The 26,110-nt window shown below is 50.4% G+C and overlaps 1 protein-coding gene and 2 long non-coding RNA genes across 8 annotated transcripts; 2 read left to right on the top strand and 1 right to left on the bottom strand.

The window, feature by feature from the left end:
* Positions 1–49: 49 nt before the first annotated feature.
* ZSWIM9 (zinc finger SWIM-type containing 9) lies at positions 50–24,300 on the top strand. Of its 6 annotated transcripts, none has more exons than XM_015124442.3 (4): positions 50–274; positions 1,347–1,630; positions 10,104–10,416; positions 21,323–24,300. In XM_015124442.3, exons 2-4 carry the CDS (start codon positions 1,356–1,358, stop codon positions 23,504–23,506), a joined length of 2,772 nt encoding a protein of 923 aa, XP_014979928.3. In that variant the 5' UTR covers positions 50–274; positions 1,347–1,355; the 3' UTR covers positions 23,507–24,300. The 6 variants fall into 6 exon arrangements, with proteins under 6 accessions (XP_014979928.3, XP_077836636.1, XP_001111415.5 ...); XM_077980510.1 differs by having other exon boundaries at positions 51–278; XM_001111415.5 differs by having other exon boundaries at positions 257–589.
* On the top strand, positions 1,877–9,008 carry LOC144337225 (uncharacterized). Its single transcript, XR_013410026.1, has 3 exons — positions 1,877–2,928; positions 3,922–4,361; positions 8,719–9,008. It is a non-coding gene; the product is annotated as an uncharacterized LOC144337225 (long non-coding RNA).
* LOC144337230 (uncharacterized) lies at positions 10,792–14,860 on the bottom strand. Its single transcript, XR_013410031.1, has 3 exons — positions 14,256–14,860; positions 11,564–12,584; positions 10,792–11,050 (listed from the first exon to the last, which is right to left on the bottom strand). It is a non-coding gene; the product is annotated as an uncharacterized LOC144337230 (long non-coding RNA).
* Positions 24,301–26,110: the final 1,810 nt, after the last annotated feature.

A 26,110-nucleotide genomic window follows, 5' to 3' on the forward strand; every position in this document is an offset into this window, starting at 1 on the left:
GAATGGGAGGAGGGCGGGAAAAGGGGTGAAGTGGGGCGAGCCCTCCCGCAGAGCACACTGGGAAAATGCCCCGAGCTTTCCCTCGCCCTGGATGAGAGGGTGTGGCTGAGGGTCTGAGGAGTGGCTGGCAGGGAAGGAGGAAGAATTGGTGGAAGCGCCCGCGCGAGGCACGGCGGGAAGAGAGGCGGGAGACCGCGCGGGGCATCCCGGGAGCAAGGGCCGGGCCAGGCCTGGGCGCGGGGCATTGTGGGAGGTGGACGCCGCTCCGGGGCGGGTAGGTGAGTGGGGAGGGGCGGGAAGGGTGCACATCTTGGGGAGGGGAGAGGCACAGTTAGGTGGGACGGCGGGGCTGGAAGGTGCCGCAGCGGGCGGGGCGGGGAGTAGGAGCGTCGGGAGCAGGCTGGATGGGGCTGCTCGAGGAGAGACGCGCAGCTGGACGTGGGGGGAGCATCTGGGGTGAAGGAGCCCATCTGAGGACGAGGGGCCATGTCTAGAACGAAGATGCACATTGCGGGGAATGGTGGGTGTAACTGGGAGGAGGGGCCCACAGCTGGACTGGGGGCCGCATCTGAGGAGCAGGGGACCACAGGTGAATATTGCTGACACTTCCGAGGAGAACTAGCCACAAGTGGGGCACACACCTGTAGGCGAAGTGTCGATAACTGCATGTGGGGAGCACATCTGGAGATGAGAGCGTCTCAGGGAAGCCCCAGCCACAGCTGCATGTGGCGAGCCATAGGGTCATAATCGGGGGAAGGGGCAACAGCTGCACGCCAGAGACACATCTGGGGAGTGCGGAGCCACAGGTGCATGAAGCATGTGACCGGGTGAGGGGTCCGTGGCCTGGGTGTGGGAGCACATCTGGAGATGGAGCGTCTTTGGAGGGGTTACAGCCAACTGTTGACACATGGAAGGAGGAGTTCCAGATGATTATGAGCGCTAGGGGTTACTCTTGGGTGAGAGACACAGCTGGAAGGGGAGGAGGTTTTAGCTGGAATTTGAGAACGCATTTGAGGAGATGTCCACGGCTGAGCTTAAGGGTCATATTTTGGGAGACGGGATTTCAACTGTACCTAAGGGTCACATCTGCGGAAGAGGAGGCGAGTTGGAATTAGGAATCAAGATGACAGGCTCCAAGTGAACCAGGGATAAGGCGGTGGGAGGAGGCCAAAGATAGGGTGGAAGTTTATATTTATATATTTGGAGAAAAACAGGCACGTCCGACCCCGGGCTGCCTACCTCGATAGAGGCACCAGCACCAACGGGGCAGGCCGAGAATGGGGTAGATGAGATACCCCGGGTGGGAATGGGTCTGATATCCACCTGTTCTCCTCTCCTCCACGCAGGCCCCCAGGATGGAGCGGCCGGAGCCCCCACCTGGCACGGCTGCGGGGCAGGAGGAGCAGGAGCTGCGGGAGCGGGCCTTCTTCTCGTGGGCCGAGTTCAGCCGCTTCTTCGACGCGTGGTGCCAGCAGCGGCTGGCACTCTTCTTCGTCAAGAGTTCTATGCACCTGGCGCGCTGCCGCTGGGCCAGTGCGCCCCCGCTCTACACACTCATCGACGTGCTCAAGTACAGCTACGTGCGGCTTGTGTGCAAGGACGTGCGTGCGCCCAGCCGGCCCGCCGTGGGGTGCGTGAACCTGAGCACTGTCCTGCTGGGGGGAAGGGGAGCACCGGGGGTGGGTGGGGGTGGGAGACGGGCAGAGAACACCCCACCCAGAGATGCAGAGGGAGAGAGGCCAACTGAGACAGCCAAATACACCTTGTAGAGAGGCGGGAGTCAAGGAGGGACATGTACTGAAAGACAGTGAGAAGAGCAGCTGGAGAGATAAAGACACTCACAGAGCAAGAGATGGTATGGGCTCGACTTACAGACTTTCTTTGTCTTTTTTCGAGATGGAGTCTCGCTCTGTTGCCCAGGCTTGAGTGCAATGGTGCCATCTTGGCTCACTGCAGCCTCCACCTCCCAGATTCAAGTGATTCTCCTGCCTCAGCCTCCCGAGTGGCTAGGACTACAGGCACCTGCCATCATGCCCGGCTAATTTTTGTGTGTTTTTTTGTTTGTTTTGTTTTGTTTTTTGAGACAGAGTCTTGCTCTGTCACTCAGGCTGGAGTGCAATGGCACAATATCCGCTCACTGCAACCTCCACCTCCCAAGTTCAAGCATTGTTTCTCCTGCCTCAATCTCCTGAGTAGCTGGGATTACAGGCGTGTGCCACCACATCTGGCCAATTTTTGTATTTTTGTAGAGATAGGGTTTCACCACATTGCCCAGGCTGGTCTCGAACTCGTGACCTCAGGTGATCTGCCCGCCTCACCTCCCAAAGTGCTGGGATTACAGGCGTGAGCCACAGTGCCTGGTGTGACCCCAGTTTTAAACTGGGGTTGTTCCTCACACAATGTTAGGTTTCCAGCTTCCGTTGGAACACCGGAACAGGTGAGCCCATGTTTCCACTGGCAGACGGCCACCCCCTTGGATGGGGTTTTGCTGCCCAGGTTTGCCCCAAACCCTGCCACTCTCTGCTGCCTCATGCCTACTGCTGTCATGTGCTTGTTTTGCCTGCCTGGCCCCGTACGTGTGTGAGTTTGAGACCCTTGGTTGGGGCGCTGTAGACAAGAGCAGAGTGCTTAAGAACACAGGCTCTGCCTTCAGGCTGCCTGAGATGTGCTCCACAACTTCCTGGATGGGTGACTTTGGGCAATGGACCTTCACATCTTCAAGCCTCAGTTTTCTCATCTCTGAAATGGGGTTATGATACCCGCTTCATGGGGCCATTGTGAGGATACCGTGAGATCATACATGAGAAAAACGCATAACCCTGGTGCCTGGAACATGGGGTGGCTGGTTAAGTGATAGCTGTTACGGGATTCAAGAGCGTGAATCCTGGGCCATTGCACTGCTGATACTTGGTGGATGCTGTTGAGCAAGTGACTGCACCTTTCTGTGGCCTCAGTTTCCTCATGTGGAAAATGGGGGACATAATAGTGTCTATCTCATAGGTAAATTATTCAGAGAGATGTCCAGCACGGAGTAAGCACACCCTAACAGCTCTTTCACCGGTAGTTATTTAAATATGTATTGTGAGATACATTCTTGCACCTTTTTTCTCACTACTTATTCTAGAAACAGAGACTCGGAGATCTGAAAGCGGAACAGCGTCAAACACACACATCACCCAGAAACCTAGAACGTTAGAGCTTGCAAGAAGCTCAAAGAAGCTCAGGCCTAATCTGAAACCTATGAACAGAACCCAATCCGATGTAACAAATACTTATTGAGCACCTACTACGTGCATGCTCTTCACTGGACATTTGGAATCCAAGGCTGATCTCAGCCCTTGAACAGCTCAGAACTTAATGGGGTAGACAAAGACCAAAAAAAAAAAAAAAAAAAAAATTGTAGATAGTGGCCCGTAGTAGTCAGAGCGAGATTGAGGGGGAGATGAGAGGAGGATACAAAGGGAGTGGTCAGCTCCACCTGAAAGTTTACTGGGTGGTTCTGGAAGGCTTCCTGGAAGAGGTGGCCAGTAAGCAGAACCTTGAAGAATTTTGTTGATGTGTTTATGTATGTATAGTATTTGAGCTAACAGATGCACTAGGTTTACTATGTGCTGGTACTGTCCCAAGTGCTCGACCAATATCAGAGACAGCCAAGAAGCAGGAGAGACAGGGCTGTGGAGGGGGCGAGGACAGGGCCCTGCGTACACTCCTGGGAATGGGTAGATGATGAGATGGTCTCTGAATGGGGAGTGCGGGAGCAGGTGGTTGATGAGCCGGTTCAGGAATGATGTCTTGGACCCGTCACGTCTAACTCCCCAACTCTCCTGAGCTGCTCAAGGCAGAGCCCCTCCAGTGCCACAGCCCAGGGACAGCCCCCGGGCTGAGGTCAAGCTGGAGAAGTTAGCGTGTAAGGAAAGGCAGGAAATGAGACTGCAGTGGTGTCAAAGCCTGGACCTAGCAGAGCTGAGTCCAGGGGTTGAGACTTTATCCTGGAGGGTGGTGGGGAGCCCTAGAAGGCTGTGAGTAGGATCAGTTCTGGGTGGAGGAAGATCCCTCTGGGGCCACGTGGGAGACGATCTTGGGGACAGAGAACGGACGCGAAGGAGGAGGCTGGGGCTGCGGGTGCAGGGAACCAGACAAGAACATTCTTCCGGGCCACTCCTTCCCCCTTGCCAGAGGTTGCACAGTGACTCTCTCCAAGTCACCACTGCGGCGGCTTCAGCTGTCCAGCTCCAGTTCCTCCCCTGTCCCTCTCTCTCAGCACTTCCCTCCCTGGAACAGAATTGCTCGGCCTTTCTCAATACACGCCAGCCTTTGAAAACACAAAGATCTCGAAAACCTGAAAGATCAAGAATAAATGAGTAGCCGGGTGCAGTGGCTCACGCCTATAATCCCCACACTTTGGGAGGCCGAGGTGGGCAGATCACCTGAGGTCAGGAGTTTGAGACCAGCCTGGCCCACAGGGTGAAACCCCATCTGTACTAAAAATACAAAAATTAGCCGGGCATGATGGTGGGTGCCTGTAATCCCAGCTACTCGGGAGGCTGAGGCAGGAGAATCACTTGAGCCTGGGAGGCGAAGTTTGCAGTGAGCTAAGATCGTGCCACTGCACTCTAGCCTGGATGACAGAGCAAGACTCTGTCTCAAAAAAATGAGTAAATGGGTAAGTGGAAGGCAAAACAAAGCAAAGCAACAGGTCCTTGAAAAAAAGTTTTGAAAATAGCAGCTACTATTTCTGCATTGTTTACTATGCACTAGCCCCTTTTCTAACCCCTTTATGTAATTTAATCTTCTTATTTAACCCTCTCAAAAAGACTGAGACCCTAGTGTTACTATTAGCCCCACTTTCCAGGTGAGAAAACTGAGGCACAGAATACTTAAAAGATTGTTCCCAGGATAACACAGCTGCTAAGAAGGAAAACCAGAGTCTGGACCCTCATTCTGGTTACTAAGCCCATGCTTTTAATTACCACCCTCCTGCCTTTGTTTCTCACTTTCTCTTTCTCTCTCCTCCCCTCATCTTTATTTCAGTCATTCAACCCTCATTGTGAGGGTTGACTGTGCCATGGGTCCCCTAAAGATGTGTTAGTTCTGGGCACCAGCCTATCTGTCCCTTCACCCAAGAGGTTTTTGGGAGCCCCTGCAATGTGCAAGGTGGTGTTTTTAGATGCTGGGATTTCTGTGGGGAGTGTACATTAGAGATGGACATAAATAAAAATCCCGGCCAGGCGCGGTGGCTCACACCTGTAATCCTAGCACTTTGGGAGGCTGAGGCCGGTGAATTGCCTGAGCTCAGGAGTTTGAGACCAGCCTGGGCAACATGGTGAAACTCCATCTCTACTAAAATAAAAATTTAAAAAAAAAAAAAAATTAGCCAGGCATGGTGGTGCGCACCTGCAGTCCCAACTACTCAGGAGGCTGAGGCAGGAGAATTGCTTGAACCAGGGAGGTGGAGGTTGCAGTGAGCCGAGATTGCGCCACTGCACTCCAGCCTGGGGACAGAGTGAGACTCCGTCTCCAATAAATAAATAAATAAATAAATAAATAAAATAAAATCCCTACATGTGATAGACTCTTCCCTAGCCTGGATGTGGTCAGGGAAGACTTCCTGGAGGAGGCGATGCTGGCTGTGAGGCCTGAAGGATGAGTAGGAGTTGACTAGGTGAAAAGGGAGAGGAATGTTTTATGAAGGAGGGAAGAACTTACCCTAGGTTGTGGAAATGGAAAAAAAAGTGGACGGGTAGGACTTGGTGATGGATGGTTTTGGTGGAATGGAGACCATATCCCAGAGTAGGTGTGCCAGGGTTTGTAGATGACATAGTCGTTGAATCATCACACACTTACTGAACACCTCCAGACACCAGGTACTAGGTGCTGATGACACAGAGATAAACAGACAAAAATTCTTATCCATGTGGAATTTGCATTTAGCGGGGGATGACATTATTCCTCCGGATAGGTGGAGAGATTGCAAAAATGGTGTGTTGAAGCACCAGTAGGTGGTTATGTGAGGTTCTGGGTCCCTGCAGAGGAGAGGCGCTGTTCTCTGGCGAGATATATGGCTTCACAGAAGAGGTGACCTAGGCGGAGGAAGCGGCTGTTCTAGGGCCTGAAACACCTAGGCTGAAGGAAGTCAGACAAACGGTTTCACAAAAGCCCATGAATTATCCTAGAAAAATGAACCGGTTAACATTCCATGAACTTGCAGTCTTGATAGATCAAACATGGCTTCACATTGGAATTTTCTTTGCTTCCATCTGATACCACGTGGTGGCGGTAGGTTTATTTTATTGATGTTTATTTGCACATTGAATAATTTTCTAAATTTGCGTTTTGTTACTTTATTTATTTTTTGAGATGGAGTCTCGCTCTTGTCCGCCAGGCTGGAGTGCAGTAGCACAGTCTCAACTCACTACAACCTCCACCTCCCAGGTTCACGTGATTCTCCTGCCTCAGCCTCCTGAGTAGGTGGGATTACAGGCGCCCGCCACCACACTCAGCTTATTTTTGTATTTTTAGTAGAGACGGGGTTTCACCGTGTTGGCCAGACTGGTCTTGAACTCCTGACCTCAGGTGATCCGCCCGCCTCCGCCTCCCGAAGTGCTGGGATTACGGGCATGAGCCACTGTGCCTAGCCTTGTTACTTTAAATAAGGCATAAAGTCTCGGACTCTATATTTCGATTTTTAAAATCTAGCAGGCTTCTGGGTTTTTCTTTACCTCGTGCATGTAGGAAAAAAGGAGTGTGTCAAGAGTGCTCTTCTGGTTTGACAAAGAAAATTTTTAAGCATTTATACTGGTGGATTTAAGCATTTCTCTGGGTGGATCCTGGGGAGAATCACCCAGTTGGGGGGCCATTTGGAAAAAAACACAGGAGGGTTTTGGGGGGTGTGCTACTCGGGTATTTACTACCTGGGAGCCAGGGTTTCTTAACTACATGCCAGGCCCTGGGCAGTCTGTGTTACAAGGGTCAGCAAATTAGGAAGCCCTTGGAACAATCCCAACCTGCAACCTTTTTTTTTTTTTTTTTTTTTTTGAGACAGAGTCTTGCTCTGTCGCCCAGGCTGGAGTGCAGTGGCACAATCTCAGCTCACCGCAACCTCCACCTCCCAGGTTCAAGCGATTCTCCTGCCTCAGCCTCCTGAGTGGCTGGGACTATGGGCATGCGCCACCACAACTAGCTAATTTTTGTATTTTTAGTAGAGACGGGGTTTCACCACGTTGGTCAGGCTGGTCTCGAACTCTTGACCTCATGATCTGACCACCTCGGCCTCCCAAAGTGCTGGGATTACAGGCGTGAGCCACCGCGCCCGGCCTGTAGTGTATTTTTATAAATGAAGTTTTATTGGAACATAGCCATGCCTGGTCATTTACATATTATCTATGGCTTCGTTTGCAATATAGGAACAGAATATGTTAAACGTTTACTGCCTGGCCCTTTGCAGAAAATGTGTGGCAGCCCCTGCTGTATAAACATAAAATCTGCCAAAAAATGCTGATATTACCTCACATGGAGAAACACGGAACCCTCTTCAGAAATCAGATACCGATTTAAATACTATTATCAGAGAAATACACTCTGATTTTTTTTTTCTATTCTCTTTTATTTTCTTTTTTGAGACAGGTTCTTGCTCTGTTGCCCAGTCTAGAATACAGTGATGCCATCATAGCTCACTGTAACCTCGGACTCCTGGGCTCAAGTGATCCTCTTGCCTCAGCCTCCCAGAATAGCTGGGACTATGGGTGTGGGCCACTATGCCTGGCTGGTTTTTTATGGTTTAATTTTTTGTAGAGAAGGCTCTTGCTATGTTGCCCAGGCTGGTCTCGAACCTCTGGACCCAAGCGAAGTAATCCTCCTGCCTCAGCCTCCCAAAGTGCTAGGATGACAGGTGCTGGTCACTGCACCCGGCCCTATTTCATTTTCTACAGTGCTGGTTGCAACTCCCTATGTTAATTTCATGTAATGGGAACCGCTGTCCTCAACAAACTCTTGCTCACACACATAAAGAGATGTGTAAGAGAGTGTTGTATCACACATTGGGGTGATGGAAGCGTCATTCGTAAAAGAGGAGAACTGGAAACACCATCATAGATGGCAGAGTCATGGAGCGGAACACTGGGCAGCAGTAAAAGGAATGAAACTGAACAGTTTTCAAAATCCGAGTGAAAAGCCAGCTGGAAAGGCATCTATAGGGTGGGATGCTTGTCTTAGTCTCAAATAAATTACCACACACATGGTGGCTTAAAACAATACCAATTTATTATCTCGCAGTTCTGGAGGTCAGAAGGCCAATATAGGTCTCTGGGCTAAAATCAAGGCGTTGGCAGTGCTGTGTTCCTTCTGGAGGCTCTAAGGAGAATCTCCTTCCTTATCTTTCCAACTTCTAGAGGCCACCCATGCTCTTTGGATGGGAGCCTCTTCCTCCTTTTTTTTTTTTTTTTTTTTTTTTTGAGATGGAGTTTTGCTCTTGTTGCCCAGGCTGGAGTGCAATGGTGAGATCTTAGCTCACCGCAACCTCCGCGTCCTGGGTTCAAGCGATTCTCCTGCCTCAGCCTCCCAAGTAGCTGGGATTACAGGTGTGCACCACCATGCCTGGCTAATTTTGTATTTTTAGTAGAGACAGGGTTTCTCCATGTTGGCCAGGCTGGTTTTGAACTCCTGACCTCAGGTGATCTGTCCCCCTTCAGCCTCCCAAAGTGCTGGGATTACAGGCATGAGCCACCACACCCGGCCAAAAACAAAGTTTTTTTCTAAGTAGACTTTTTAAAAATATAACACACATCCAGAAAAGCATACACATCATATGTGTGCAACTGAATGAATTTTCCCAAAATAAAATTCAGAGGTAACCAGCACCCAGAACAAGAAACAGAATATGTCCAGTCCCAAGAAACCTCCTGGTGCCCCCTTACAGGGTTAACCACTTAAGGGTAACCACTATCTAACCTCCTAACAGCAGAAGTTAACTTTGCCTGCTATTGAACTTTCTATAAATGGGAATCATATCATCGTTTCTCTTTCATGTCTGGCTTTTTTCATTGGTAGGTTTGTGAGATTCATCCATGTTGTTGGAGGTTGTAATGGTGTGTTCATTCTTGGTGCTGATTAGCATTTTACTTTAGGAATATACCACAACTTATTTTCTCATTCTATTGTTGGATATTTAGGTTTCAAGTATTTGGCGAATATACATAGTGCTGCTGTGAACATTCTCGTACACGTCTTTAGATGCCCATTTGTCTTGAGTGGCACCACTGGGTCATAGGAGAGGCATAAAATCTGCTTTAGTAGATACTGTCATGCAGTTTTCCAAAGTGCTTGTGCCATTTCACGCTCCCATCAGTGATGAGTGAGAGTTCCAGTTGCTCCACGTCCTCATCAACACTTGATGTTATCAGTCTCTTTTGTCTGACCATTCTGCTGATGTGTAGTGTCATTTCCTTAGGATTTTAATTTGTTATGTCCTTGATGATTAATGAGTTTGAGTCCTTCTTCACATAGACAATGCTTTAAAGCAGAGAAACATATCTCCCATTGTTTATGGGTGCATAAAAATATACATGGAATGTTAATAGATAATTTTGATAGTGGCTGCCTCTGGGGACAGAGTGAAGGAGGAGAATTTATTAGGGCAGCGTTCACAGAAGGCCTCAACTTTCAATGTTATTGCTAAACCAGAAGCAGATACAGGACTATACGAATTTTTTTATTTCTAAGAAAAGTTAAGGTAAATACAATAAAACATTCATTCACTTTTGACAGAACTCAGGGTGGCAGGTATAGAATTTTAGTGAACACTTACTGCTTGCCATATTCCAGACACCGTGTAGGTGCTTTACTTATATTAACTCTTTTCATGCTCATGACGATCCTATGAGGAAGGTATGATGAGTAGGACCTCCCTTTTAACCTATGAGGAAACTGAGGCATAGAGACTTGAAGTGACTTGCCCCAGGTCACACAGCTGGCATATTCTTAGGGCCCTCTACTCTTCTCTATGCCTGAAACAATTCTTAGTTAAAAAAAAAAAAAAAAAGGTGAGTGGCATGAAAGAAGAGGGCAGCAGAGTGATGTGACCAGGGCGGTGGTGGTTCCTCCCACAGGCCCCCCCAGCCCGGCTGCCCCGCCTTCATCATCGTCAAGCTGAGCCCGCTGCGGGACCGCCTCGTGGTGACGGAGTGCCAGTTGACCCACTCACACCCGGCCTGCCCGCTGGAGTTCGCCTACTACTTCCGCCCAGGCCACCTGCTGGCCAACGCCTGCCTGCCGGTGCGCACCACCAACAAGATCTCCAAGCAGTTCGTGGCCCCAGCCGACGTGCGCCGCCTGCTCTCCTACTGCAAGGGCCGCGACCACGGCGTCCTGGACGCCCTGCACGTGCTCGAGGGCCTCTTCCGCACGGACCCCGAGGCCAAGGTGGGGTCTTGGGAGAGGCAGGAGGGGGGCGGGGGCGGGGGAGAGCCATGCTGAAGACTTGTGGGTCATTCATTCCTTCATCCGCCCTCTCATCCCTTCACTCCTTTCCTCCATTCATCCGTTCATTCATTCATTAAGTACTTAGGGAAGCACTGGGGATGCAGCAGCAAAGGAGACCCACGTGGTCTCTCTCTGCAGAGAGCTCACCTTCTAGTGTAGTGCTGCCCAGTAGAACTTTCTTCCAGAATGGAAAGGTTCTGTGATTCTGCACCCCCAGCCACACGTGGCTATTGAGCACTTGAAATGTGTCCAGTACACTGAGGAACTGAATTAATTAATCGATTAATTTTTTTGAGACGGAGTCTCACTCTGGAGTGCTCTATTGCCCAGGCTGGAGTGCAGTGGCATGATCTCAGCTCACTGCAACCTCCGCCTCCCGGGTTCAAGTGATTCTCCTGCCTCAACCTTCTGAGTACCTGGAACTACAGGCCATGCCACCGCTCCGGCTAATTTTTTGTTTTTCAGTAGAGACGGGTTTCACCGTGTTAGCCAGGATGGTCTCGATCTCCTGACCTCGTGATCCACCTGCCCCGGCCTCCCAAAGTGCTGGGATTACAGGCAAGAACCACTGCACCTGGCCTGAATTTATTCTAACTCACTGAAATTTAAATAACCACCTTTGGCTATTGGCTGCCTTGCAGAGGTAACTGCCAGAATGCCGCTGCAGTTCTGGTGGGAGAAACCAACAAACACATCCAAATGTGATGTAGCATCACTAGGGGCTGGGTGCTAGCAAGAAGAGGAGCCACAGTGATGGCAAGTGCTATGTACGTTTTTTTAAAAAAAATCTTTTTGTTTTTTTTTTTTTTGAGACAGGATCTCACTGTCACCCAGGCCGAGTGCGGTGTTGCAATCACGGCTCACTGCACCCTCGATGTCCCAAGCTCGAGCAATCCTCTCACCTCATTCTCCCAAGTAGCTGGGACAACAGGTGTGCACCACCACACCCAGTTAATTTTTTGTAGTTTTTGTAGAGATGTTAGGGGTCTCCCTATGTTGCCCAGGCTAGTCTCGAACTTCTGGACTCAAGCGATCCTCTTGCTTTGGCCACCCAAAGTGCTGGGATTATAGGCATGAGCCACCACACCAGGCCTATTTAAATTAAAAAAAAAAAAATTGAATTACACAAATAGAAAATGCACAAATGATAAATATTTAGTTTGGTGAATGTTCACAAGGGCAGAACACACCCGAACCCCCCATGCAGATGGAGAATTAGGAGAAGGAAGAGTGCTGTGTCCTGTGATGTGATGGAGCGACAAGTATTATAAAGGAGAAAAAGGCCAGGGCCTGGAGCGGGACAGTTCTAAGGGTGCTGTTTGAATTGGTCAGGGAAGGTCTCTAAGCAAATGACGGTGAAGCAGACGAGATGGAACAGAGGCAAGGGACCCTCATTCTGTCATCAGAGGGAAGAGAGTTCCAGGCAGAGGGAACAGCCAGTGCAAAGGCCCAGAGGCACGAGCAAGCTTGTGTTGGAGGAACAGTGAGGATGGCTGCTGCTCCATAAGGAATCTCTGCGGCTTTAATCCAACTTCAAGTTTGGGGTGAACTTGAAGTTTAAAAAGGAAAGAAAGATGAGAAAGTGGGAAAAGAACGGGTTTCTCCTCCTGGCTGTGCCTTTGTCTCCCTTGGGTGTGGAAGAGGTCCCAAGGCAGGGTGAAGTCAAGATTCAGCTCTGGCACAGTCTTCCTGTCTTCATCTCATGCCCAGTAAGAAGCCCTGATTCAAGCCACCAGCCCAAGCCCAGGCCTCTGTCCCGACATAATAATAATTTTAGCTAATGTTTATCAAGCACTTACTATATGCCAGGCACTACTCTAAGTGCTTTACATACTATAACTCATTTTAATCTCACCTGAGCCCTATGAAGAAATAGTCCACCATTCTCATCCCCATTTTACAGATGAGGAAACTGAGGCACAGAGAAGTCAAGTAACTGACTCAAAGTCACACAGCTATTTAGTGACAGAGCTGGGCTTCGGACCCACACAGCCAGGATCCAGACCCATGGCCTTCACTGTGGGGACAAACACACATGCATTTCCTACTCCGCTAGTCTTTACTGACCTAGTAACTCTCATCCACTGCCCACCATTACATACATAAGCCTCAGCTTTTCTTCCCTGAAACCGCCCTCTGCAGGATTGTTCCTGTGCAAAGCAGCTCATTCATAAATCACAGCCTTCTCTGGAAGGGGAATTGTCTTTTCATTTTGAAGCCTGTCTTGGAATCTAGGCTAAACCAAGGTTGGCTCCTGGGTGTGTGTTTTGGCCTGCCTTAATACTTTTTTTTTTTTTTTTTTTTTTTTTTGAGACAGAGTTTTGCTCTTGTTGCCCAGGCTGGAGTGCAATGGCGCGATCTCGGCTCACCGCAACTTCCGCCTCCTGGGTTTAAGCAATTCTCCTGCCTCAGCCTCCCAAGTAGCTGGGATTACAGGCATGTACCACCATGCCTGGATAATTTTTGTATTTTTAGTAGAGACGGGGTTTCTCCATGTTGGTCAGGCTGGTCTTGAACTCCTGACCTCAGGCAACTGGCCCACCTCAGCCTCCCAAAGTGCTGGGATTACAGGCATGAGCCACCGTGCCCAGCCACTTAATACTCTTAAAAGAAAGGAGGAAGAAGTTCTAGGACAGGAGAGACAGATTAGTGAAGCAACATTTAAATATTTACTTTTTGAATATGTTATACATTCACATGGTTCTAAAAAGGGTATGTGGTGAAAAGTCTTCTTGTCACATCCTGTTCCCCAGGTCCCCTCCCCTCCAGAGTTATTAGCAGTTTATAAATCATATCTCGCTTTCTATCCTATGGACCAGCACTGCCCAGTGGATCTTTCTACAATGATAGAAATGTTCCTTATCCAGGCCGGGCATGGTGACTCACACCTGTAATCCCAGCACTCTGGGATTCTGAGGCAGGTGGATCACCTGAGGTCAGGAGTTCAAGACCAGCCTGGCCAACATGGCGAAACCTGGTCTCTACTAAAAATTCAAAATTAGCCAGGCATGGTGGCAGGTGCCTGTAATCTCAGCTACTCGGGAGGCTGAGGCACACGAATCACTTGAACCCAGGAGGCAGAGGTTGCAGTGAGCTGAGATTACACCACTGCACTCTGACCTAGGTAACAGAGTGAGACTCTTGTCTAAAAAAAAAGAAAGAAAATGGTTCTTATCTGTACTGTCCAATCCAGAGGCCGCTGGCCACACATGGCTATAGAATACTTAATGAGGCCAGTGTGACTGAGGAACTGAATTTGTCATTTAATTTACTGAAATGTAAACAACCTAATGTGGCTAATGGCTTCTGGATTGGACAGCACAGATCTGTACATATAAAGGTCAGTTTGCATGTCTGTATTTTTAACTTTATTTCCTCTTTCTGTCCCCCCATCCCCCACCCCCAGCAAGGCAGCCAGTCACCTAAGCCAACTGTTTGTATACATGCTGTTTGTTTGGTTTTGGGTTTTTTTTTTTTTTTTTTTTGAGATGGGATTTCACTCCTGTCACCCAGGCTGGAGTGCGGTGGCACGCTGTTGGCTCACTACACCCTCCACCTCCTGGGCTCAAGTGATTCTCCTGCCTCGGCCTCCTGAGTAACTGGGACTACAGGCGTGCACCACCAAGCCTGGCTAATTTTTGTATTTTTAGCAGAGATGAGGTTTCACCGTGTTGGCCAAGCTGGTCTCGAACTCCTGACCTCGAGTGATCCACTCACCTTGGCCTCCCAAAGTGCTGGGATTACAGGCATGGGCCACCGCACCCACCCGACCTGTACACACAGTTTTGCATCTTGCTTTATACTCTGGGGAGTGCCAGATGTCACCACCTTTTGTTCTTCTTCTGGGGCTGGTCAAATCCTCCTGAGAAAACTTCTCCGGCCTCCTGGCGGGGGGTGAAGGCCAGGCTGCCAAGGCCAGCTTCTGGGAGCCACCCGGGCAGAGGCAGGGAGCTGTCAGGCATTCAGCCAGCAAGACTCACTCAGTCCCTACTTGGGATTCAGAATCCCCCTCCCTCATCTTCAGATGGGCCAGATGTCCCCAAAGCCAGCAGCCCCTTTGTGTTTCGTCCTGTCTACAGAATAAACCCCCATAACTGGGGATGGAGGAAGAGTAGGGGGAGAGGGGAAATGGGATTTGGAGATCTAGCTGCTGCTGAAACAGCCCTCAGTTCATCTTTATTTTGCCTTCCGCAAAACTGGCCTGGTGTTGCCAGCTCCTTTTGAGGACTTTGCTACTGGTTCTCAGCATCCCCCAATTGCTGGCTTAGGATTCATGGGTTTTGGCAGTGGGGTGGGATTAGCATGTCCAGCTGCTTTCCAGTTTCCAAAGTTCTATCCCTGTCCTATTGCCTCTGTCTTTAAAAAAAAAAAAAAAAAAAAAAAGCCATTTTAAAAATAGATGTACTTGAGGTTCAAGAGGGAGTGAAACTAGAGAGGTGTTCAATCCACCACTCTTACACAGAAGTTTCACCTTTTTTTTCACTTATAAAATCTACTGAAGGCCGGGCGCGGTGGCTCAAGCCTGTAATCCCAGCACTTTGGGAGGCCGAGACGGGTGGATCACGAGGTCAGGAGATCGAGACCATCCTGGCTAACACGGTGAAACCCCGTCTCTACTAAAAAAAATACAAAAAACTAGCCGGGCGCGGTTGTGGGCGCCTGTAGTCCCAGCTACTCGGGAGGCTGAGGCAGGAGAATGGCGTGAACCCGGGAGGCGGAGCTTGCAGTGAGCTGAGATCCGGCCACTGCACTCCAGCCTGGGCGACAGAGCGAGACTCCGTCTCAAAAAAAAAAAACAAAAAAAACAAAAAAACAAAATCTACTGAAAGAGTTCTATATTAATATATTAATAATACAATAGTAATATAACATAATAGATAACGTAATATTAATATTATAATCTGTAACTCATAATGTGTAATACTAATGATATAAGAGGTGCGATGGCTCACACCTGTAATCTCAGCACCTTGGGAGGCTGAAGCGAGCAGATCACTTGAGCCCAGGAGTTCAAGACCAGCCTGGCCAACATAATGAGCCCCTGTCTCTACAAAAAAATTAAAAAATTAGCCAGGCGTGGTGGCGGGCACCTGTAGTCCCAGCTACTTGGGAGGCTGAGGCAGGAGAATGGTGTGAACCCAGGAGGCGGAGCTTGCAGTGAGCTGAGATCAGATTGCGCCACTGTACTCCAGCCTGGGTGACAGAGCGAGACTCTGTCTCGGAAAAAAAAAAGAATACTCAATGTACTTGATGGGCAGCTGGTATGATCTCAGTGGAGGGCAATTTAGCAATATCTATCTATCAAAATGACAAGAACACTCACCCTTAGGCCCACAATCCCACTACTGGTGATTTATCCTGCAGATGTAGTTGCACAGATGTGGAAGGACTTACTTACAAGGTTAATCATTGTTATTTGTGAAAGCAACAGATTAGAAACAACCCAAACTCCAATGGGTAATGGTTACATAACCTGTGGTATATCCATCCATGGATTACTGCACAGCACTAAAAAAGAATGAGAACTTTGGGAAGCCGAGGTGGGCCGATCACAAGGCCAGGAGATCAAGACCATCCTCGCTAACACGGTGAAACCTCGTCTGTATTAAAAATACAAAAAATTAGCTGGGTGTGGTGGTGGGTGCCTGTAGTCCCTGCTAATCGGGAGGCTAAGGCAGGAGAATGGCGTGAACCAGGGAGGGGTGGCTTGCAGTGAGCCGAGATTGCACCACTGCACTCCAGCCTGGGAGACAGAGCGAGACTCTGTCCTAAAAAAAAAAAAAAAAAAATGTGAACACGTCTAGGAACTATTTTGAAAGATCTCTCAAACACATTTTTAAGTTAAAGCAAAATGCAAAACTGTACATGATATGCTGTATTATCTATAAAATAGAGAAAATAAGAATTATAGATATGCTTACTTATATTCATATAAAGAAACTCTAGAAGAATACCAAGAACTGTGGATGGGGGTAGAATAGTGAATGGAAGCAGACTGATTAGACTAAAGAGGTGGGAGTAAGGCCTTTTACATATCACTTTACATTATTTGGCTTTTGGACCATGTGGATGTTTGCATATTCAAATAATTAATTCTAAAAAAGAAGGTAAAAAATAGAGCTGGGCACAGTGGCTCACACCTGTAATCCCAGCATTTGGGGAGGCTGAGGTGGGTGGATCACTTGAGGTCAGGAGTTTGAGACCAGCTTGGCCAGCATGGTGAAACCCCATCTCTACTAAAAATACATAAATAATACAAAATACATGCTGGTGGGTGCCTGTAGTCCCAGGTACTTGGGAGACTGAGGCAGGAGAATGATTTAAACCTGGCGGGGAGGTGCCGGAGGTTGCAGTGAGCCGAGATCACATCACTGCACTCCAGCCTGAGTGACAGATTGAGACTCCATCTCAAAACAAAACAAAACAAAACAAAACAAAAAACAAAAACACACACACACACCAAAAAAAAAAAAAAAGAAAGAAAAATAGGCAACAGTCCCAGCATACTAAACGCATTTGTTTCTCTCCTCAAAGGAAAAATTAGAGGGTGAGTGATAGAGGGCCTTGAGGCTGTGTGAGTCAGGATGGCCTGGGTTTTGCTGTAATAATGAACAGCCCTCAAATCTCAGTGGCTGAACTCATTGAATTTTATTTCTTGCTCACCTATGTGGCCACCATGGGATGCTGGGGGAGTACTGTTTATCTGGGTCATTCTGGGACCCAGGAGGATGGGCATTCATCCCAAGGTAATAACTGTATGTGGCAGGGGTGGCTGTGAAGCCTTCTCCTTGGATGTGATGCCTCAGCTCCCTCCCGCTCACACTTCATTGGCCAAAGCAAGTCACATGACGCTGCTTACCTGCAAGGGGGCAGGGAGGTACAATGCTAGTAAGTGCCCAGGAGAGGGAGAACTGCAATTTCTTGGCAAGCAGAACCATAGGGTGCTGTTTCATTAAGGGCCGCCCAAAGCCCTGTCTGAATATGGGGCTCGTGTTTCCCCTGCTCTGTAGTTACACAGGCCTCCTGCAGTTCAGTTTCAGCTTTTCTAGCTTTTCATGGCTTCCAAAGGGAATATTTTCTATGCCATATAGCCTGTTTTTACATCAAGCCATTTTTGGGGTGTTGATTTTGGTGAGTTGATTTTATTTGTATTGATAGGCGCTGAATGCTTTATGAATGTTCTGGCTGTGCCCGTTACTAGCTACAGGACACAGAACAAGTTATGAACAACCTATTTACCCTTTCCAAACCTTATTTCATTTATCTGTAAAATGGGGATAATTCTATCTTATAGGGTTGTTGGGGTTGTGTGAGAATTAAGGTACAGTGTGTGTGTGCGTGTGTGTGTGTGTGTGTGTATGTGCGTGTGTGTGTGTGTATGTAGGATGGGAGGAATAGTGCTCAGAAAGTAGAAAGCCCTGCATATGTTCAATATTTAGCTATTATTTTGTTGTTGTTTTTGTTTTTGAGATGGAGTCTCTCTGTGTCACCCAGGCTGGAGTGCAGTGGCACAATGTTGGCTCACTGCAGCCTCTGCCTCCCGAGTTCAAGCAGTTCTCCCATCTCAGCCTCCCAAGTAGCTGGGATTACAGGTGCACACCACCAGGCCCAGCTACTTTTTATATTTTTAGTACAGATGAGGCTTCACCATGTTGGTCAGGCTGGTCTTGAACTCCTGACCTCAGGTGATCCACCCACCTCGGCTTCCCAAAGTGCTGGGATTACAGGCATGAGCCACTGTGCCCGGCCTCAGCTATTATTTTTATTCCTTCAGTTTTTTCTTTGGGGCAGTTTGATGAATAGTATCATTCTGATCACATGAAAAAGGGAGGATTTACTCACGTGTCGGAAGAGGTGTGAATGGAAAGTAGTAAAGGCACGGTTTCTGATGTTCATGTTCATGGAATCTGCTGTCTATGGCAGATGCTTCCCCGTGCTACCAATTCGTGTGTCTGAAAGGACACCTGTACTCATTCACATCCTCAAAATCTGTCCCTCTGTGGGTTTCTCCATCTCTGCCAAATGTACTGCTGTCCACTGTGTGCCTAAGTCAGGGCTGTTTGGTCACTTTTTGGAAGGCTGTAGGGTAGAGTGGTCAGGAACAAGAGGCCCTGGACCCAAGCTGTGAGGGCTCAAATCCCAGCTCACCTGGTGTTGCAAATCACATGGGTGACTCCAGGCAAGCAACTGAAGCCCTGTGTGCCTCAGTGTCCTTATCTGAAAAAGGGGGTGATAATCATAGTATCTGTCTTACAGGGATATTGTGAGGATGAAAGATTAATTGCTGGAAATGTGCGTGGTGCAGAGAAACTACCTCATGTGTGCTTTGCACTCCCAAAGGCTTCTTTTTTATATTTATTTATCCTTGGCCTGCGGGCTGTCTCCTCTCACTCTGTGGTGAGTCTCATTTGTTCTCTGTGCCTGAGCCAGCACATGGCACATCATATTTTCTCAGTAAATAGTTGTATTCATCAGCCTGGCCAACATGGTGAAACCCCGTCTCTACTAATAGTATAAAAATTAGCCGGGTGTGGTGGTGGGCACCTGTAATCCCAGCTACTTGGGAGGCTGAGGAGAGAGAATCGTTTGAACTCGGGAGGCAGAGGTTGCAGTGAGCCAAGATCATGCCACTGCACTCCAGCCACGGCGACAGAGTGAGACTCTGTCTAAAAAAAAAAAAAAAAAAAAAAGTATTCATTTACCTAGCCCCACCTTCATTGAATGTCACCCTACCCCTTAAAATGCCACCCACACATGTTTTCCCACCCACTGCTTTTGTTTCCAATCATTCCTAATGGTCTGGGCCCATTGGATCCCAGCATCACCACTTAGTGCTACGGCCTTGGGCCAGTTTCTCCTCTGGTATAGCTGGGGGTCCCTAAGACCACCCTCAGTTTCCATGATTCACTAGAAGGAATCACAGAACTCAGAAAAATTGTGACAGTCAAGGCTACAGTTTATTATAGCAGAAGGATACAGAATAAAACCAGCAAAGGGAAGAGCCACATAGGGTGACCCCATCAGTCTCCCTGATTCCTTAATTATCCTGCAGCATCACATAGGGCAGAGGCCAAGAGAGACCAGCATGAGCTGCCGGATGTCCTCTCTCAGTGAAGTCCCATGGACAGTGCTCAATTCTCCCACCAATGACGTGTGACAACAATGATGTGTTGCCAGCCAAGGACACTTACTTGGGCCTTGGTGTCCAGAGTCGTTATTGGGGTCAGCCATGTAGACTTGTGCTGAATATTGCTGAGAGATTGAGACAGACAGTAAGAACCGCTGAGATCTGATGCACCCCAGGTGTCCTTCCATGTGTTGGCCAGGAGTGATCTCATTTTAGTCCATCCATGACCCTGTTAAATAGACATCCCCATTTTTCCAGACAAAGAACCAAGGATTATTGAGGGGAAGTCACTTGCCCAAAGTCCCACAGCTAATAAGAGGCAAATCCAGGAGTCTGATCCTTGAACCTCTGCCCTACAGATGTGGCCTTGGACATGGCTGCACACCCTCGTGTGAGTTCCCTCACTCAGGATGTACTGAGCCATTGTTCTGGGGCAGGTACCATTCAAAGCATCAGGGATGCTGTTATTATAGCCAAGGCTACAGTTTATTACAGCAGAAGCATGCAGAATAAAATCAGCAAAGGGAAGAGCCACATAGGGCAGAGGCCAAGAGAGACCATCCCGAATGGGAATGTCCCTGTGCTTGTGGGGCTTACATCCTAAGGAGGGCAAGCAGGCAATGGGCAGATGAGCAAATGAAGATATGACTTGCCAAAGGGTGGTAAGTGCCATGGCCAGAAGGAGCCAGAGAGACATGGGGTGTTTGCTTAGTTGGGAAGGTCAGAGAAGACCTTGATGACGTGGTGTTTGAACAGAGATGATAATTATAATGACCACTTTCAGAACACTTACTATGTGTTGGATACGTAGTAACAGTAATATTATATGTACCAGGCAATGTTCTAAATGCTTGACTGCATCTCATCTTTCCAATCACAGAGATGCTCTTACTATCATCACTTTACAAATGAAAGGGAGGTTAGGGAAGTTGGCAGAAAGGCACACAGCGAGGAAGCAGCGTCTCCAAGATCTCAGCCCAGGGATCTTGGCCTCAGAGGCCATGCTTTTCACCATTGTCCTGCCTCTCAGTGCGTGGAGAAAGGAATGTTCAGTTCCTAGAAGGGAGAATCAGGGAATATGGAGGTTAAGGAGGAAACTGAGGCACAGAGAGGTTAAATTACCGGGTTCAGAAGTGGTGGGGGTAGGACTCAAAGCTAAATGATCTGCCTCCACAATCGAAGCTCATTACCACTAGACCAGTCATCCTTAACTTAAGCATGCATAGGAGTCCCCTGGAGGGCTTGTCAAACTAGATTGCCGGGCCGCTTCCAGAGTTTCAGGCTCAATAGGTCTGACGTGGCCCCGAGAAGGTGCATTTCTGTCAAAGTGCCAGGAACCGATGGTGATGCTGCTGGTGATGCTGCTGGTCCAGGGCCCACATTTTGAGACCCACTACCTAGACTGCCTCTCAGCACACGGAGGAATGAATAGCCAGCTTCCGGCGGAGGAAACTGAGGCTCAGAGAAGCTAAAAGTGTCATGTGCAAAAAATCACATAGCTGTGTGGTGCCCGGATCTCAAATCCAGGCAATCCGGCTCCAGTCTGTTTTTAACCATTTCTCTGCACTGCCTCCTGCCGGTCAAAAGAATAAATGCATATGCAGGCAAGAATGAATGGGTTCCCATTTCCGTAGAAGGGGAAACCGAGGTCGGGGAGCTGGACGGGGAGACCCCAGCATCCTCTGACCTCTTTCCTTGCCTCCCTGCCCCCGCCCGCAGGTGAAGCTGGTGTTCGTGGAAGACCAGGCAGTGGTGGAGACGGTGTTCTTTCTGACGTCGCGCACCAGGGCGCTGCTGCGGCGCTTCCCGCGCATGCTGCTGGTGGACCGGCTGCCGGGGTTGCAGGGCGCGCTGGATCTGCTGGCCGTGCTGTGCGTGGACGGCTCGGGCCGTGCGCGCCAGGCTGCCTGCTGCGTGGCACGCCCGGGCACGCCGAGCCTGCTGCGCTTCGCACTTGCGTCGCTGCTGCAGAGTGCGCCAGACGTCAAGGGCCGCGTGCGCTGCCTCACCGCCGGGCCCGAGGTGGCGGCGCAGTTGCCTGCAGTGCGCCAGCTGCTGCCCTGTGCGCGCGTGCAGATCTGCCGCGCGCAGGGCCTGGAGACGCTCTTCAGCAAGGCGCAGGAGTTGGGCGGCGCCGGCCGCGAGGACCCCGGCCTGTGGTCGCGCCTGTGCCGCCTGGCTGGCGCGTCGTCGCCCGCCGCCTACGACGAGGCGCTGGCCGAGCTCCACGCCCACGGCCCGGCCGCCTTCGTGGACTACTTCGAGCGCAACTGGGAGCCCCGCCGCGACATGTGGGTCCGCTTCCGCGCTTTCGAGGCGGCCCGAGACCTGGACGCGTGCGCCCTGGTGCGAGGCCATCGCCGGCGACTGCTGCGCCGTCTCAGCCCCTCGCGTGGCGTGGCACAGTGCCTTCGCGACCTAGTGGCCATGCAGTGGGCCGACGCGGCCGGCGAGTCGGTGCCCGAGGGGCCCGATGGCGGGGGGCCATGGCTGGAGGATGAGCCGGGGAGGGGGCCCCAGGTGGAGAACGAGAGGGTGAGGGGCCTGGAGACAGGCGACTGGGGAGGGGCTTCGAAAGAAGCAAGTATTTGCAGGGGGGCCCAAATGGAGAAGGAGTGGGCAAGAGCACTGGAAACCAGAGACTGGGGCGGGGCTCAGTTCGAAGGTGAGAAGGGGAGGGCACTGCAGATCAGAGATTGGAGAGGGGGCCAGTCGGAGAATCAGAAGCCGAGGGGACTGGAAGGAGGTGTCTTGAGAGGGTCGCAGTTGGAGAAAGGGCACCTGAAAGGGCCAGAGATTAGGGACTGGAGGGGGCCCCAGTTGGAGGGTGAGAAAGATTGGGGACTGGAAGGTTATGTCTGGAGGGCGGCCCAATTGGAGGACCAGGCGCTACGAGGATTGGAAGGATATACCTGGAGGGTGGCCCAGTTGGAGGATCGCGGTAGGGCGCTGGAGACCACCGACCTGAGGGGGACCCAGTTTGACTATGAGAGGGTCAGGAGTCTTGAAGGAAGCCCCTGGAGGGGGGCGCAGCTGCACGATGAAAAGGCAGGGGGACTGAGAACGGCAGAATGGAAGGGGCCACAGTCAGAAGTAGAGAAGGGGAGGGCGCTGGAGGTCAGAAACTTGAGGGGGATCCCCTTGGAGAAGTCCCTGGAGTTGGCCCCTGAGAACGGAGACCCAAGGGGACCCCAGTGGGAAGATGAGAGGAGGAGAGGGCCAGAGACTGCAGAGGAGAGGGGAGCGAGGGTGGGAGCCAAACGAAGAAGGGGCCTGGAGGATATCGTTTTGGTCCAGCTGGGAGACACGAGGGTCACAGGCGTGGAGAATGGAGATGGAGGGGGAGCCCGGTCTGTGGGCCCCAAGAGCCGAGCTGGACGAGGGATGGAGTGGGCAGACGCGGGAGGGCGGTGTCTAGGGCTGGGGAATGGAGTCGTGTGTGGCACCCCGGTGGGGACTGTATTGGAAGGCAGCCCAGAATGGGCAGTGGTGAGGAGCGAACACCTGGCTGCAGGTGACGGCCTGCAGGAAGGAGGCGAAGATGGCCCCAGGGAACCAAAGAGGCTTTGCCGGCCCCCAGGAGAGGAGGAGGTGGACTGGGAACCCCTGGCCAAATTCCGAGCAGCCTGCGGGCCAGAGCTGGCAGACCTGGTGGCCGAGGAGTTGGCCTTTGCTAGGCAGCATGGGACCCGGGGTTTCCACTGGACCGGAGCCGGTTTTGCCCTTAAGGACGGCACCTCGGACTTCTTCCTGGATGGGGCCCTGACACGCTGCAGCTGCTCAATCCATGCCGCCCGCCGTCTGCCCTGCAGACACCTCTTTGCAGCGCGCCTCCTCACTGGGGCAGCCTTATTCCACATGGACCTGCTCAGGGATTGCTGGGGGAGAGCCCCGGAGCCCTGACCCTTCATGCCTCTGCCCACCACCCTCCACCGGGAGGGTCGGAGGGCATTCTTCGATCCCAAAGATAATAGGGCTGAGGCCAAGGAGACCACTCCAGTCCCCCTGGCCACCTCCTGGGTCATCCAGGGACCTCCTCATGGCAGTTTGCCTCTCTGGGTCCAAGGGCAAGGTGACAGTGGTCTCTGAGGTCCTGGAGCCACAGCTGGGGAAGGTGTTGATGGCCAGGGCGGATTCTGAGGGCTTCCCTCTGGAGAGGAAGCATGTGGTGAGAGGTGTAGACAGGGTCAGGCTGGGGCAGAAGGAAGGAAAGGGGCAGAGCTGGGGGGAGGGGGAGGAAGCGATGATGATACGGGGAGTGTCTGGCAAGAGTAGACTGGCCAATCTAGGGAGTGCAGGGGGAGACGGGGAAGGGGAGAAAGTACGGAAGACAGACGAAGGAGAGGAGGTAAGCGAGAAAAGATGGAAAGGGGAGCCGGAAATGGAGGAGAGAGGACAAGAAATGAAGAGACAGAAATGAAGACATGAGGAAAAGCTGGGGGAAGCAGGAGAGGAAGGGACAGGATGTAGGAGGGGGAAGAAAAATCGGAGATGAGACAAAGGAAATGCCTAGGAGATGGGTAAAGAAGAAACGGAAGGGGCGTGGCTTTGGTTTTTCTCTTAAGACCTGGAGACATCGACCCCCTTCGCCTTCTGAAGGGGCGGGGGGCACTGGGGATTGGGAGAGTCTCCAGCAGGGGAAGGGAATTGTTCGGACTATTGTGCTTCAGAATTGGAATAAAACAATCTTATTTTGGTTTCCGTGATGAGTTCTTGGCTTCTGGGGTTGGTTGGGAGTCCCAGATCCAGGGAACAGTTGAGATGGTCCAGCGTTCCTTCATTCTTTCCACCAACGAGGCCTCCTGGGGCCAGATGGATAGAGGAGCCTCAATGAATTCATCTCCATTGCAACTCAAGCTGCTTCCTCCATCATCTGGACCAGTACATCCCAGCGGCAACTTCTTGACAGGAGTCAATTCCACCTTCAAATGACTGACTCGTGCCAAATGTCCTGGCCACAGAATGGGCATGTGACCCAGTCCTGGTCAACGAGTCTGCTCAGGTTGAGGTGGGAGGCTTCTTTTTTTTATTTTTATATTTTTGTAGAGACAGGGTCTTGCTATGTTGCTCAGGCTGGTCTTGAACTCCTCAGGTTAAGCAATCCTCCTGCCACAGCCTCCCAAAGTGCTGGGATTACAGGTGTGAGCCACTGTGTTCAGAACTAGGACGCTTTTTTTTTTTTTTTTTTTTTTTTTTTTTGATAGAGTCTTGCTCTGTTACCCAGACTGGAATGCAGTGGCACGTTCCCAGCTCACTGCAACCTCCACCTCCCAGGTTCAAGTGATTTTCATGCCTCAGCCACCCAAGTAGCTGGGATTACAGGTGTGTGCCATCACACCTGGCGAATTTTTGTATTTTTAGTAGAGACGGGGTTTCACCATGTTGGCCAGGCTGGTCTGAAACTCCTGACCTCAGGTGATCTGCTCGCCTCAGCCTCCTAAAGTGCTGGAATCATAAGCGTAAGCCACTGCGCCCGGCCTAGGAGGCTTCTAATAAAGATTCTCTCACTCCTAAGAAGGCCTAGAGACATGATCAGGTCTTGGTATGGTGTGATAATGAAGTCCACACTGAGGATGACAGAGCTGAGATGAAGAAAATCGGGATCTTTGCTTGGCTTAGTTGAATCTCTGGAGTCTGCTCTACCATGGGGCTTCTTAAGTAAAATATATCTTTTTTTGTTAGAGACAGGGTCTCGCGCTGGCCCAGACTGGAGTGCAGTGGCACAAACATAGCTCTCTGCAGCCTTCCAACTCTTGGGCTCAAGGAATCCTCCGGCTCAGCCTCCTGAGTAACTAGAACTATAGGCTCATGCTACCACCTAGCTAATTTCTCTTTCTCTTTCTTTCTCTTTTTTTTTTTTAATGTTACTTGGGCTGTTCTCAAACTCCTGACCTCAAGCAATGCCCCCACTTCAGCCTCCCAAAATGCTGGGATTACAGATGTGAGCCATTGCACCTGGCCAATCAAAGATACCTTAATGATTTAGGGAAGTCTGAGTTGGGGTTTCTGTTGTCACAACCGATGAAGGGGATTTAATTCTATTACAGGTCGACAAAGTCCAGGTTGAAGTAGCTCAGCACTTTTCAAACTTTAGTGTGGTCATGAGTCACCTGGGCACCTTTTTAAAATACAGAGTTGGATTCGGTAGGTCTAAGATGGGGCCCAAAATTCTAGCAAGCTCTCCAATGATGTGGTTGCTGCTGGATTGTGGAGCAGACTTTGAGTAGCAATGAAGGAACTCAAGATAAAAGACAATTCAGGCCAGGTGTGGTGGCTCACACCTGTAATCCCAGCACTTTGGGAGGCTGAGGCGGGCGGATCACCTGAGGTCAGGAGATTGAGACCATCCTGGCCAACACACATGGTGAAACCCCGCCTCTACTAAAAATACAAAAATCAGCTGGGCGTGGTGGTGCGCCTGTGGTCCCAGCTACTCGGGAGGCTGAGGCAGGAGAATCGCTTGAACCCGGGAGGCAGAGGTTGCAGTGAGCTGAGGTGGGTCCACTG

This window comes from Macaca mulatta, chromosome 19, assembly GCF_049350105.2.
Source record: "Macaca mulatta isolate MMU2019108-1 chromosome 19, T2T-MMU8v2.0, whole genome shotgun sequence".
NCBI lineage: Eukaryota > Metazoa > Chordata > Mammalia > Primates > Cercopithecidae > Macaca > Macaca mulatta.

Excerpts from the sequence above, each read along its gene's own strand:
- ZSWIM9 (XM_001111415.5), top strand. The coding sequence starts at position 518 with ATGGTGGGTGTAACTGGGAGGAGGGGCCCACAGCTGGACTGGGGGCCG. Across the intron at positions 1,631-10,103 it reads CCCAGCCGGCCCGCCGTGGG|GCCCCCCCAGCCCGGCTGCC; the intron begins GTGCGTGAACCT and ends TTCCTCCCACAG. Across the intron at positions 10,417-21,322 it reads GCACGGACCCCGAGGCCAAG|GTGAAGCTGGTGTTCGTGGA; the intron begins GTGGGGTCTTGG and ends CCCCGCCCGCAG.